This window comes from Pteropus alecto, unplaced genomic scaffold (genome assembly GCF_000325575.1).
Source record: "Pteropus alecto unplaced genomic scaffold, ASM32557v1 scaffold213, whole genome shotgun sequence".
NCBI lineage: Eukaryota > Metazoa > Chordata > Mammalia > Chiroptera > Pteropodidae > Pteropus > Pteropus alecto.
In genome coordinates this window covers 923,142-934,030 of record NW_006434829.1, presented here as the reverse complement: position 1 = coordinate 934,030, position 10,889 = coordinate 923,142, and the positions used below count along the sequence as shown (strand labels likewise).

At 59.3% G+C, this 10,889-nt stretch overlaps 1 protein-coding gene across 1 annotated transcript in view; it reads left to right on the top strand.

The window, feature by feature from the left end:
* Positions 1 to 10,889, top strand: part of ADGRD1 (adhesion G protein-coupled receptor D1) — a 122,332-nt gene that overhangs the window by 52,433 nt on the left and 59,010 nt on the right. The window contains exons 15-16 of the mRNA XM_025045495.1: positions 3,017 to 3,090; positions 9,118 to 9,241. Coding sequence (XP_024901263.1) covers positions 3,017 to 3,090; positions 9,118 to 9,241 — 198 coding nt within the window. The remainder of the gene's footprint in view (positions 1 to 3,016; positions 3,091 to 9,117; positions 9,242 to 10,889) is intronic.

Sequence of the window (10,889 nt, the reverse complement as noted above, 5' to 3'; positions counted from 1 at the left end):
CCGTCCACCATGACGAGAGCGAGGCTGTCACCTGCTGTCCCCGTAGCGGGCGAAGCGGCGAGGCCCAGGCCCCCGTGCGGAGTTCAGCTAGTCCAGTGTTGAGACACCTCTGAGTCGCCGCTGGCCCGGGGCGGGGGCCTCCCCCTGGGGCTTTGTGGGGACGCCTGGTGTCTCCGTGCTGCTCCTCCGGGGGGACGGGGGTGGGGCGGGCGCAGTTGAAGGTCAGACGCCCGAGGCCAGGGCGGGCGGCTCGATTCCACATGGACCGGCCTGGAAACACGTCCCACAGCAACGACCCTAGAGTCGGGCAAAGCACAAAATGACAAAATCCCAAAACTTCAGGCGTCCGGCTGTCCTGAGCTTGCGGCTCAGCCCACGGTGGCTCACGGCAGCCCTCGTCCCTGAGTGCTCTCACCCCCTGTCCGCGCCTGCTTCACGCTCCGCCTGTCCGTGTCCCCACCTCTGTCACTGCTGGGAATGCCACACGCAGAAACGGCAGGCCCGAGCTAGCGGGTTCTCCGCGGAGAACTCCCCGGGTCCCTGGGCGTGGGGACGCCTGGCCAGTGCCACGTGTGCGACTTCGAGGCAGCCACTCTGCCAGGCCTGCAGGGGACACACAGAGCTTCCCGCACTGTTCGCTTGAGGCACGGAAGCCACTTCCTCCGCGGTCCCCTCACTGTCCCCAGGCTGACACGCTGAGGCCACCTGTGGTGAGCAGGGTCCCTGGGCCCCGCCCCACCCACCAGTGCCCTGAGGGGTCACAGACGAGGAGCCTCTGGGGACTGCAAGGACCACAGTTTGGAATTTAATTCCCAGTGGAGGGTCCCGGAGCCCCACACTGGCGGCAAAGACAGTGTCCCTGGGGCCTCGGAACCAGGCGGGACATCCCAGAGCCATCGGACACACCAGTGACGGCGTCTGGGGCGGTCGGGGCCAGCCCTCTGTCAGAGGCCTTCACCGTCCCCACAGAGCTCTGCAGGGTCCCTCAGCTTCGGGACTCGGGGGTTCGAGGCACCCCATGTCCCAGCCCCTGGCCGCCAGGTGAGGACAGGACGGCCCTCATTCAACACAGGCACTCGGGGGCCCACGATGTTCCAGGCCCCCTTCCTGGGGACGCTCAGCCTCCCTTCCAGTTCGGCTGCAAACTCCGGACGCGCAGGAGGCGATCCGCTTTCCCACGGAGATGGATGGTGGGGGCGGGGCGGGGATTCTGTCCCGGGGTGACCTCAGCCCCGGAACGAGCCTGACTCCGGCCACACACTGGCTCTGGGTAGGGCTGCATCCTCAGGTCGCCTGCAGGGCAGTCAGGGTGGGGGTTAGGGTGGGAGCGGGAGCAGCCGGCTCGGTCCTCGGGGCCACCCACGGACGGGGCCTGGCGCTGGCTCCCTACTCCTGGCTCACGCCAGCCACGTGGCGCGAGCACCACGCAGACGCACCTCCTGCTGCAGAGGGCGTGCGCGGCCGTCCTGGAGGGTGCGGGTCCAGGGCCGTGGAGACCTCGGGACGCCGGGTGGAGCCCTCCAGGTGCCTAGTTGTAGTTTCGATTCTGTGGGGTCCTCACGTCACAGTCTCCCCACCGGGGACTCTCCGAGGTGCCAAGTGGCCGCAGACACTGCCATCTGGGCACGAAGGCACGGCAGGCCGAGGCGTCGCGCAGGCACCGGGCGAGGGTCGGGGCTGGCTCCTGCCTCTCCCTGCTCTGCAGCCCTCAGACTGGCCAGTCAGGTCCCGCGTGAGCTGCCACACGCGGGCCCTGGGCACAGCGGCATCAAGGCGGAGAGGTCCCTGCCCGGGAAGCGCTGTCCTAGCCGGGGACGCGGGTGGGACCAGCGAGCAGGGCCCGGGTGTGCCAGACGCTGTCCGGTGCTGTGGAGACAGGTGAAGGGGGCGGGCTGTGGGGTGGCCACGGGAAAGGCCTCCCCAAGGAGGAGGTGGCACATTCGACACGGCAGGTGGCCGCAGTTGCAAGGACGTTCTGGCCGGGGACCTGCGGGGTCCCCAGGGACAGGTGGCTTCCAGCGCCTGCGACGTGTTAAAACAGCCCCGTGTCCCGGAGGGAGGAGACCGCGTCCGGCCCAAACGGCAGGAGTGAGCAGCAGTGGTGCGGTCGTCTGCGCCCACGGGGAGGCCACGGAACATCATGCAGTGCGGGGTGCCGGAGGGCCCGCTGGTTCGGGGGCCGTCAAGTTGCCGCCGCCCACGCGTGCCGCCCGGGAAAGCAGAGTCTGTGTGTGACGAGTTAGGACAGCTGGGGAGGGCTGTGTCCCCACCACCCGGCCCTGCAGACGGGCGGCCGGGTGGGCGTCCCTGACATGGGGGACAGTGACAGCTCCTGGGCTGCAGCATGGCCTGAGTTCTGAGGGGTCAAGTTAGAGGCACTTGGCGTGTTGATCAGGAACTGATCAGAGGCCGTTTGTCCAGCGAGCAGCCCGGGTTCCCTGTGGAGCTGCCGGCCCAGAGCTTCCTGGTGACAGTCACTGGAAGGGTCCTGTTTAGGGCAGAGTAGCTGCGGCCAGGGGCCCTGAGCTGGCGTCCAGGAGAGTCCAGGACGTCTGAGGAGAGAACGGTTGTCCCGGGAACGGGCACGATGTGCCCGCTTGTCCGCCCTTCTGTCCCTTCATTCGGCAGACGTTAAGTGGCACCTGCCGTGTGCCGGGCACTGGGGCTGTGCAGTGACATTCTAGAGGGGGAGACGGCAAGCAAATCAGCACGCGAAGACGGGGCAGGCTGCTGCGGGGTGACGGGGCCACGGCCGTGCGGCCGGGGGCGGGCGGGAGGCCAGGCTCTGGGCGGCGGAGAGGGGACTGCTTCTGAGGGACTGACCGGGTGCAGAAGCCTGAGGAAGCCGGGTGGTCTTGGGGGACAAGCGTTCTCAAGGGAGGGCGGGGCACTGCAAAGGCCTGAGGGCCGGCCGTCTCTGGTGGACGGGGGCGGGGGGTGCGTCAGCGGCCTTGGCCTTGCTGTCTTGAGGCCGGCCCCTCCTGCTGTGTCACGAAGCTGTCGCCTCTCGTTGCAGACTGGCAGGCAGTACAGCGAGGCCACCAACGAGAGCAACCGCGTCTTCCTGTACTGCGCCTTCCTGGACTTCAGGTACGTCTGGAGGGTGGGACAGGGGAGGGCGGAGGGGGGAGGGGCGAGGGGCACGTGGTGCCGGCGTCCAGTCCCACGCTCAGCACAGGCCTGATCCGGGGTCCCGTTCCTGGAAGCCACACAGTTTGTCCTCTGTGGCTTCGGGCAGGGCCAGAGGGGGTGCTGGGGCAGCCTCTCTCTAGACCACGTGAGGGCATCTCCCAGGACGGCCTCTGAAGCCCAGGGTGACCTTGAAAACAGTACCCAGCTCAGCAGAGGCGCCGAGGCCTCAGGGCGGTGATGCTGTTCGGGTGGGCCCGGTCCCCGCAGAAACCCGTGAGCCCTCAGCCTCTGCCACTCGGTCCTGGGCCCAGGGGCGCCCTTCTTCCCACCACCCCCGTACCCTCCCTCCCGGATCCCATCCAGCTCACCTGCATGGGCTCACCTGCCCGCCATGTGGGGCTTCTGCTGACATCATTCTGATTGCAATGCCCTCTGGATGCGAGCCCACTGCAAAGCTCCCATGCTGAGCAGGGGGGCAGATGGGTCCCTGCGGTCAGGGAGGGGCTGTCAGTGACTGAGAGAAGGGGGTGGGGTGGGCGGAGGTCACGGACCCTCCCAGCCCCTCATTCTGTCCCTCTGGCTTGTGCCGTATTGCCAGACTGACTGTTCAAGGCTGAGTTTTTATGTAAAGCTTAAAACTCCATAGAGGCAGACAGGACACACCCAGAGCCTCTGGCCCACACCCCGATGGCCGCCCACCCCCCATCGTCCTGGCTTCTGCGCCTGAGCCCCACGCCCAGGTCCTTCCACAGCTGCTTCAGGGCGCCGCTGCCGTTGCTGGCCAGGCCCCCTCCCCAGAGAAGGGCTGCGTCCGTCAGAGCGCCGGACACTCGAGGTCCTGGGCTGGGGGGCTGTGGCGGGTCTGCTTGGCCCCCCTTTACCTCCACTCCGCCAGTGGTGGGACAGGGCAGCCCGTCCTGCGTAATGGCCGCAAATGCCTTTATCTTTGGTCTCTTTCTCTGACCGCGACTTTAAGCAATGCGACTTTTAACCCCTCACACCGGCTACAGCGTGGGCGACGGCCCGTGATTTCAGGTGTTCACCTCGGCCACGCCCAGCCAGTTAGAGCCCTTTTATCGGTCTCTTTGTAAATTATGAAAATTCTGAAGCACGTTTTCCCAGAAGGAGTTATCCTGCTCTCTGGGGCACTGCTCATAGAGAGAAGGATGTGATGGATAGAAGAGGGGAAACGGGTTTGGAGAGACCCACGCGGCCTGTTGGTTCTGTTTCGAAGACATTTTAAGAACAGAGACGAGTATGAATGCAGGCGGCCGGCGCCCCAGATCTGTAATTATTAGCATGTTCCTATTTTTAAGAATGAAACAACCGAAATGTCCCAGACGATATTAAAGGTCACTGCCACCTTGTCCTGTCCCTCTCAGCTCCCGGAGGTGGCCGCCCCCGGGACTGCAGTGCCCGCGTCCCCCGTCTGCTTTCCCAGCCATTACTTCTTAGCACACAGTCGGCGTTCAGAAAAACCCACACTTTCTGTTACACAGTTCTCTGAGTTTTCACAAAGGACTATATTTGTGTAACCAGCACGATCAAGTTGCCGGTCAATGCCATCAGCCTCAAGGGTCCGCCCGTGTCCGCCGGCGGCCACCCCCGGGGCCCTGTGACCACGGACTTGTCTTCCGTCCCTGTCATTTGCCTCTGCAAGGAAGGCCGTCGGAATGGAAGCGCAGAGCGCGTAGCCTTGTCGGCCTGGCTTCTCACAGCGGCGCACGCCCTCCGCGAGTGGCCCGCGTCCGCCGCGCGTCCCCTCGCATGGCTGTGCCGCTGAGTCTGCTCTCCAGGAGGGGAGTGTGGGGTTTGCCTCCGGGTTCGAGTGACTATAAATAAAGCTGAAGCCAGAACCAGCTTTGCGTTCCTGGGTTTCAAGCTCCCTTGGTCACGGGGTATCGTGTTTCTATGTGTCGTTGAATTTAATTTGCTGGAATGATGGCGGATCTGGGTGTCTGTGTTCACGGAAGACATTGGTCTGTAGCTTTTCTTTTTCTTTTTGGTAATGTCTTTGGTTTCTGTAGCAAGCTAGTGGTATCTTCGTACAAGGTACATTTTGGAATGGTTTACGTAGCACTAATATTTTTTCTTCCAGAAGTAGCTGTTAGAATTCACCAGTGAATTCATCTCGGCCTTAGTTTTTGTCATTGGCAGGTTTTAAAATATACGTTTGAGTCCTGTGTTAGATACAGAGCTATTTAGCTCATCTATTTCTCTGTGCGTTTAGACAGTTTACGTTGTTTTTTTTTTTCTTTTTTTTGAAGAATTTGTTCAAAGTGTGTTTAATTTATGAGCACAGAGTTGTGGTGCAGCACGGACTCCCTCATCGGCTCTTCGCGTGTCCGTAGGGTCTGTGGTGATGTCCCGCCTTCGTTTTCGATAGCTCGACTTGCTTCTTCTCTTTTTCCCCTTAGTCATTCTTACTAGAAGTTCATCCGTTTTATTGGTTTTTTTGCAAAGGAACAACTTTTGGTTTCGTTGCTTTTTATTGCATTTTTATTCTCGATTTCATTGATTGACTCTCTTATCTTGACCGATTTCCTTCTTCCTGCTCGTTTTGGGTTGAATTTGCTCTCTGTTTTTAAATTTCTTAAAACGTAGGCTTAGTTGTTAACATAAAACCTTCCTTCTTTTCTTAAACATTTACCATTATCGATTTTCCTGTAAGCTCTGATTTAGCTGCATCCTACAAATATCGTTGTTTTCATTTACATTAAATTCAAAATATTTTCTGATTTTCCTTACGACTTCCTCTTCAACCCGTGTACTGTTTTGAAGTGTGTTGTATATTTCAAACATTTGGGTGGTTTTCCAGAGATCTTTCTGCTACTGACTTTAATTAATATTTCTATGATCCGAAACCATTCCTTAGATGACTTCTGCTTTTATAGATTAGTTGAAAGTTGTTTCATGACTCAGGATATGTTCGGCCTTGGTGGGTCTCCCACGTACCCTTAAAGAATGCATTCTTAATGGAGTGTTCTGTCAGTTAGGTCACGTGAGCTGCCGTGACTCTGTGACTTTTCTCGTTCTGTCCATTAATGAGAGGAGTGAGTGTGAGTTCTCGAACCGTAACATGCATGGATGTATTTCTTCTCTCCGTTTTATTGGTTCTTTTCAAAATGTATCTGGAAGCTTTATTGTTAGGTACAAATATCTTTCGAATTGTTACATCTTCTTGGAAAATTGGCTTCTTTGTCGTCGTCCACTGTCCGCCTTTATCCAGGGACGTATTTGTTCCGAAGTTTGCGTACTCTAGCGTCAGTGTAGCTGTTCTGGCTTTCTTAATTTGTGTTCGTTTGCTGCGTTTTCCTCATCCTTTTGTTTTAATCCAGTGAAATCTTTATATCCAAAGTGAGATCTTTTTAGAGGGCGCATGACTCATCTGGCATTTTTATACAATCTGGAATTTTCTATTTTCCGTCAGGATGCTCAGATAATTTATATTTCGTGCAGTTATTGGCGTCGCTGGATTTCGATCTGCCTTCTTGCCCGCTGGTTTCTCGTTTTCTATCTTTATTTCTCCTGTTATCTTTTCTTACTTCATTTGGACTCGGGGGTGTATATTTTACGACGCCATTTATGTTCACCGTTGACTGCTAACGATACCTTTTTTTAATTAGAGGGACGGAATGTATGTCTGTGATTCATCGGCGTCTACCTTCAAGGAACATTGGATCACTTCACGTATATTCTAAGACGCTACAATAACCTCTTCACGATTCCTTTCGCCCATCCCTCGTGCTATTCTTGCCATATGTTTTCCTTTACAGATGCTATAAATGCACAGCACAATGCTAGTCATTTTGCTTCAGATAATTAAAGCAATTATCTCCTCGAGCAAGTGAAATGAAGAAAACAATAATTGCATATTTACCTTTATTCTTTTCCCTTCGTAGCTATTTTATGTCTCGGTCTGGCTCCAGGTTTCTGCCTGGTGCCCCACGCCGTTACGTTTGCTCGTAGCGCGAGTCACTGGCGGCACGACACATCCGCGTGTGTTTGTCTGATGAAGTGTTCTCTTTTATTTCTGAAGGATATTCTCACTCAGCTCTTCTTCTAGCCATGCACTTTAAGAGCTAACACAAGCGATCTATCCACACATCGTTCTTTTATAAAAGAGAATGTTATAAAAGAGCAGCTCTCCCCCGGGACCTCGCGTGGTCTCCCCAGCAGTAAGCGCGGGGGCGGGCGGGCGGGCATTTTTAGCGCGCTCTCCCAAAAGTTCAGGTGCGAGTCATCTTTGTGCTCAAAGGAAATACGTGGCTCTGTTTACTCTCGTGTCTCTGCGTGGTTCCCCCACGCTTTGCTCTGCCTTCGTGTCTTCTCAGCCATGCGAGTATCTCTATCATCTGGAGATGCACACGCGTCCTGTAAGCGTGTGCGTGTTTCTGCTTAAACTCAGACGTCCCTGGTCACAGGGCCACACGCATTTTCCCCGTCCCGGATACCACGTGGCCTGGCTTCCGCGGCTGATTTATTTCAGCACGAGCGGGGAGCCCTCCTCCCTGTTTTCACTGGCTCCCCGGAAAGGGGATCGTGACACCCACGCAGAGGCGATGCCACTTGGGGCTATAAGGCATTGCCACGCATTCGTGGCTTCATCTGGGGACATGTGACTCTCATGGTCTTCGATTCCCAGCCACCCTTTGCATAGCAGAAGGCACCTTTTCCATCCCCCAGGGGGTGTCCACCGAATTTGACGCCTGTTAAGTTTCTAGGTGAAGAATGTCATTCTCACCGTCAACGGACAGATGGAGGTGCTGCACACAGCACGGCAGCCGGCCCTCCAGGTCCTGGGGACGCTGGACCAAAAGGAGAACAGGGGGGAGGGAGGAGGACACGACCCCATCTTTAAGTCCCTTTGATTCCGACATGATGCGTGGAGTTGTGCCCCTCACACGGGTAGGGTCCGGTGGCCCGGGCCGTGCTCTCTGCAAAGTGTCCCCACCTCCCATTCACCATGGAACAGCCCTGAAGCTGCTGTCCGGAGGCCCAGCGCCAGGCTCACTGCCCAGTCCCCTCCAGACGACCCTTCCCAAGGCCCGCCCAGAGTTACGGCCACACGGCGTCCTCCCGGGGACACGCTGTCTCAGAAAGTAAAAGCGCTCGCAGGGCCGCGGGCGGCAGAGCTGCAGGACTGAGGATCGGCCACCGAGCTGGGCGGCCACGTCCCGCCCCGGCGCACTCCCGGCTGACGCGGCGGCAAAGCTGAACGGAGGACAGAGAAACCGGAGCCTGTAATTTCTTCGGCTTCATGAGCGCTTTCTCCCAAGGTCCCCGCCAATAACACCAAGTGGCAATTTCTGGGAAGAACCATTGAAATGTCTTTGTTCAAATTCGGAAGTACAGAGAGAGCAGAGGAGGAAGTTGTCACTGCCGCATCCTCGGCGTAAGGGTCAAGCTCACCCGAGCTTATCTGCCTGGGGTCATTTTCGTCTCGGTTTATACTGTAAGAAGCGGGACAAGTAATACGCTGATACGTTGTTCTGTTAGAAAGCGAAACATTATGAAAAAGCCAATCTGTTCCATGCGTCCTGGCCTCTTCCCCCCTCTCTGGAGATAAGCGCCCTGGGGAGTTTTCTCAGTAATTTATATATAATTCATGGTCATGTTCACGGAAAGTATGACCTTTTGTTTCACGCGTTTAACGTGATACGTTTCGTTTTGGGTTTCGCCCTGGTTGGTACACGTTCGGCTGTCTTGGTATTTCCCGCCTTTTATCGATCCAGTCCCCAGGTGGACGTTGGGTCACTTTATGTCTCCGGCGTCACCAAGGCTCGGACGTGTCCCTGTGCGTGGAGCCCCGAGATGCTCTGGCAGGGACGCCGGGCCGTCAGAGGACATGTCCTTGTTTACTGGGTTTGGTCCAGGTGCCGCCCACGTGACCGTGGCAGGGCGGTGACCGCGCCTTCGCCTCCCGGGGGGCAGGGGCTCCGAGGTTGCTGCCGCCTCCTCTGATCATTTCTCCCGTGTCCGCAGCTCCGGAGAGGGCGTCTGGTCGAACCAGGGCTGTGTCCTCGCCGAGGGGAGCCTGGCCCACTCCGTCTGCCGCTGCTCACACCTCACCAACTTCGCCATCCTCATGCAGGTGGTCCCGCTGGAGGTAAGGGCCAGGCACGGGGGGCCCGGGCCCCAGGGAGGCGCCCTTACAGCAGGCCGCGGGCAGGGCCAGGTGGCACGTCCCAGGGGCACTGTCAGCCTTGGGGGCCGATGGGAGGCCGCTGGCCGGGGAGACCCTGTGATCGGGGACAGCGTGAGGCTCTGCTTCTTCGTCCAAACAAATCTTCGCTCCGCATGTCCCCAGGCGGCCCCCGGGCGGCCCCGGTCTCCCCCGGAGTCGTGTGCAGACTGGAAGGCAGCACGCAGTATCGTCTGCCTCCGGTCACTGCGAAACCCTCCGTGCTGTGGGGACGTGGGGCACGTCTGGTCCCGCAGAGAGCCGTCCTCAGCTGCTGCTGGTGTATGTGAATGACCAGAGGAGATGTTACCCACATGACACAGGCGCGCGGGTTCGCAGGTGTCTACACTGCATCCCCGAGCACCTCTGCCCTGAGACATGAGGGGCTGGGCGGCAGACAGGGCCTCCCGAGGGGCCCGACTCCAGCTCGGGGTGAGCGGGCCCGCCGTGGCGGGGCAGGGGCTGACCAGGGGCCTTCGGGGCCCTCTCTGAGTGGGGCCCTGACACCTACCCCGGAGCCTCAGACCAGGGAAGGGGACACCCCTTGTGAGTGGGCTTCTCCGTCAGAGCCTTTCACCCATGTCCCCTGCCGGGCTCTTCGGTCAGCCCCGTGGGCTAGAGACGCGTTTCCTGGGAGGAGGCCCAGCGCCCGGCTTGTCAGAGAAACAAGCAAGAGCTCTTTAAACATGGAGACGGCCCTGGGCCACTCTCTGAACTGTCATCAGACCCGGACACCTGTGTGTGACCGAGTGGCTTCTAGGCCGCCAGAGGACACTGGACGTGTGAGGCGGGGTGTGAGAGCAGGGAGGGGGCTGGCCCAGGGTCCCCCAGCCCCTGGAAGGCCCGTGCCTGGCACTCCGGCCCATCCTAAGCTGTGTCCTAGAGATCGAACACTTTTATTCACAACTCGGCTTCCTGGCCCCTCCCGAGGACTCGGGGTTAGTGAGGTGGAGCTGAGCAGGGGCGTCCTCCGGCCGCAGGGGTGCCCCGTGCCCAGCCAGGCCCCCTCCCCCGCCACTTGTCAGAGCCGCGTGACGACGGGGAGGCACATGCGGAAGCCAGCGGGGCCGGAGATGCCGCCGGCGGAGTCCCCCGCGAGTCGCAGCCCCCCGCCCCCGGCTCGCACGGCCTGAGTGTGAACGGGCTCCGCTCTCCGGGCTCCGCGGTCGGGGCTGCACGTGCTGGGCATCAGCCAGCGTCCGGCGAGTGCCCCAGTTTGCCCGGGGTGTGTGGTCCCTGTGGCGACGCCGAGACGTCCCAGCAGGTACCTAAGGGCCCGTCCTCGCCCATCCTCATCCGACAAACGCTCGCCAGCCCCCGAGTGCCGGGCCTCGGGGTGCGATCGCCAAGGAGAACGGCGCATTTCTGCTTTTGAGTTCACCGTCGGGCGAGGCGGATGCGCAAACAGCAGCGACGCGTGTCAGCCGGGCGTGCGGGGCCGAAGGGGGGCGGGACGCGGTTATTTCAGAGCAAAGGAAAGGGTTTCCGCCTGGGGGAGCACAGATCCAGGCGGAACCCCGAAAGCGTCCGGATGAGGCAAGCGTGGTGGTGTTCACGGGACGGAGGGGGCGGA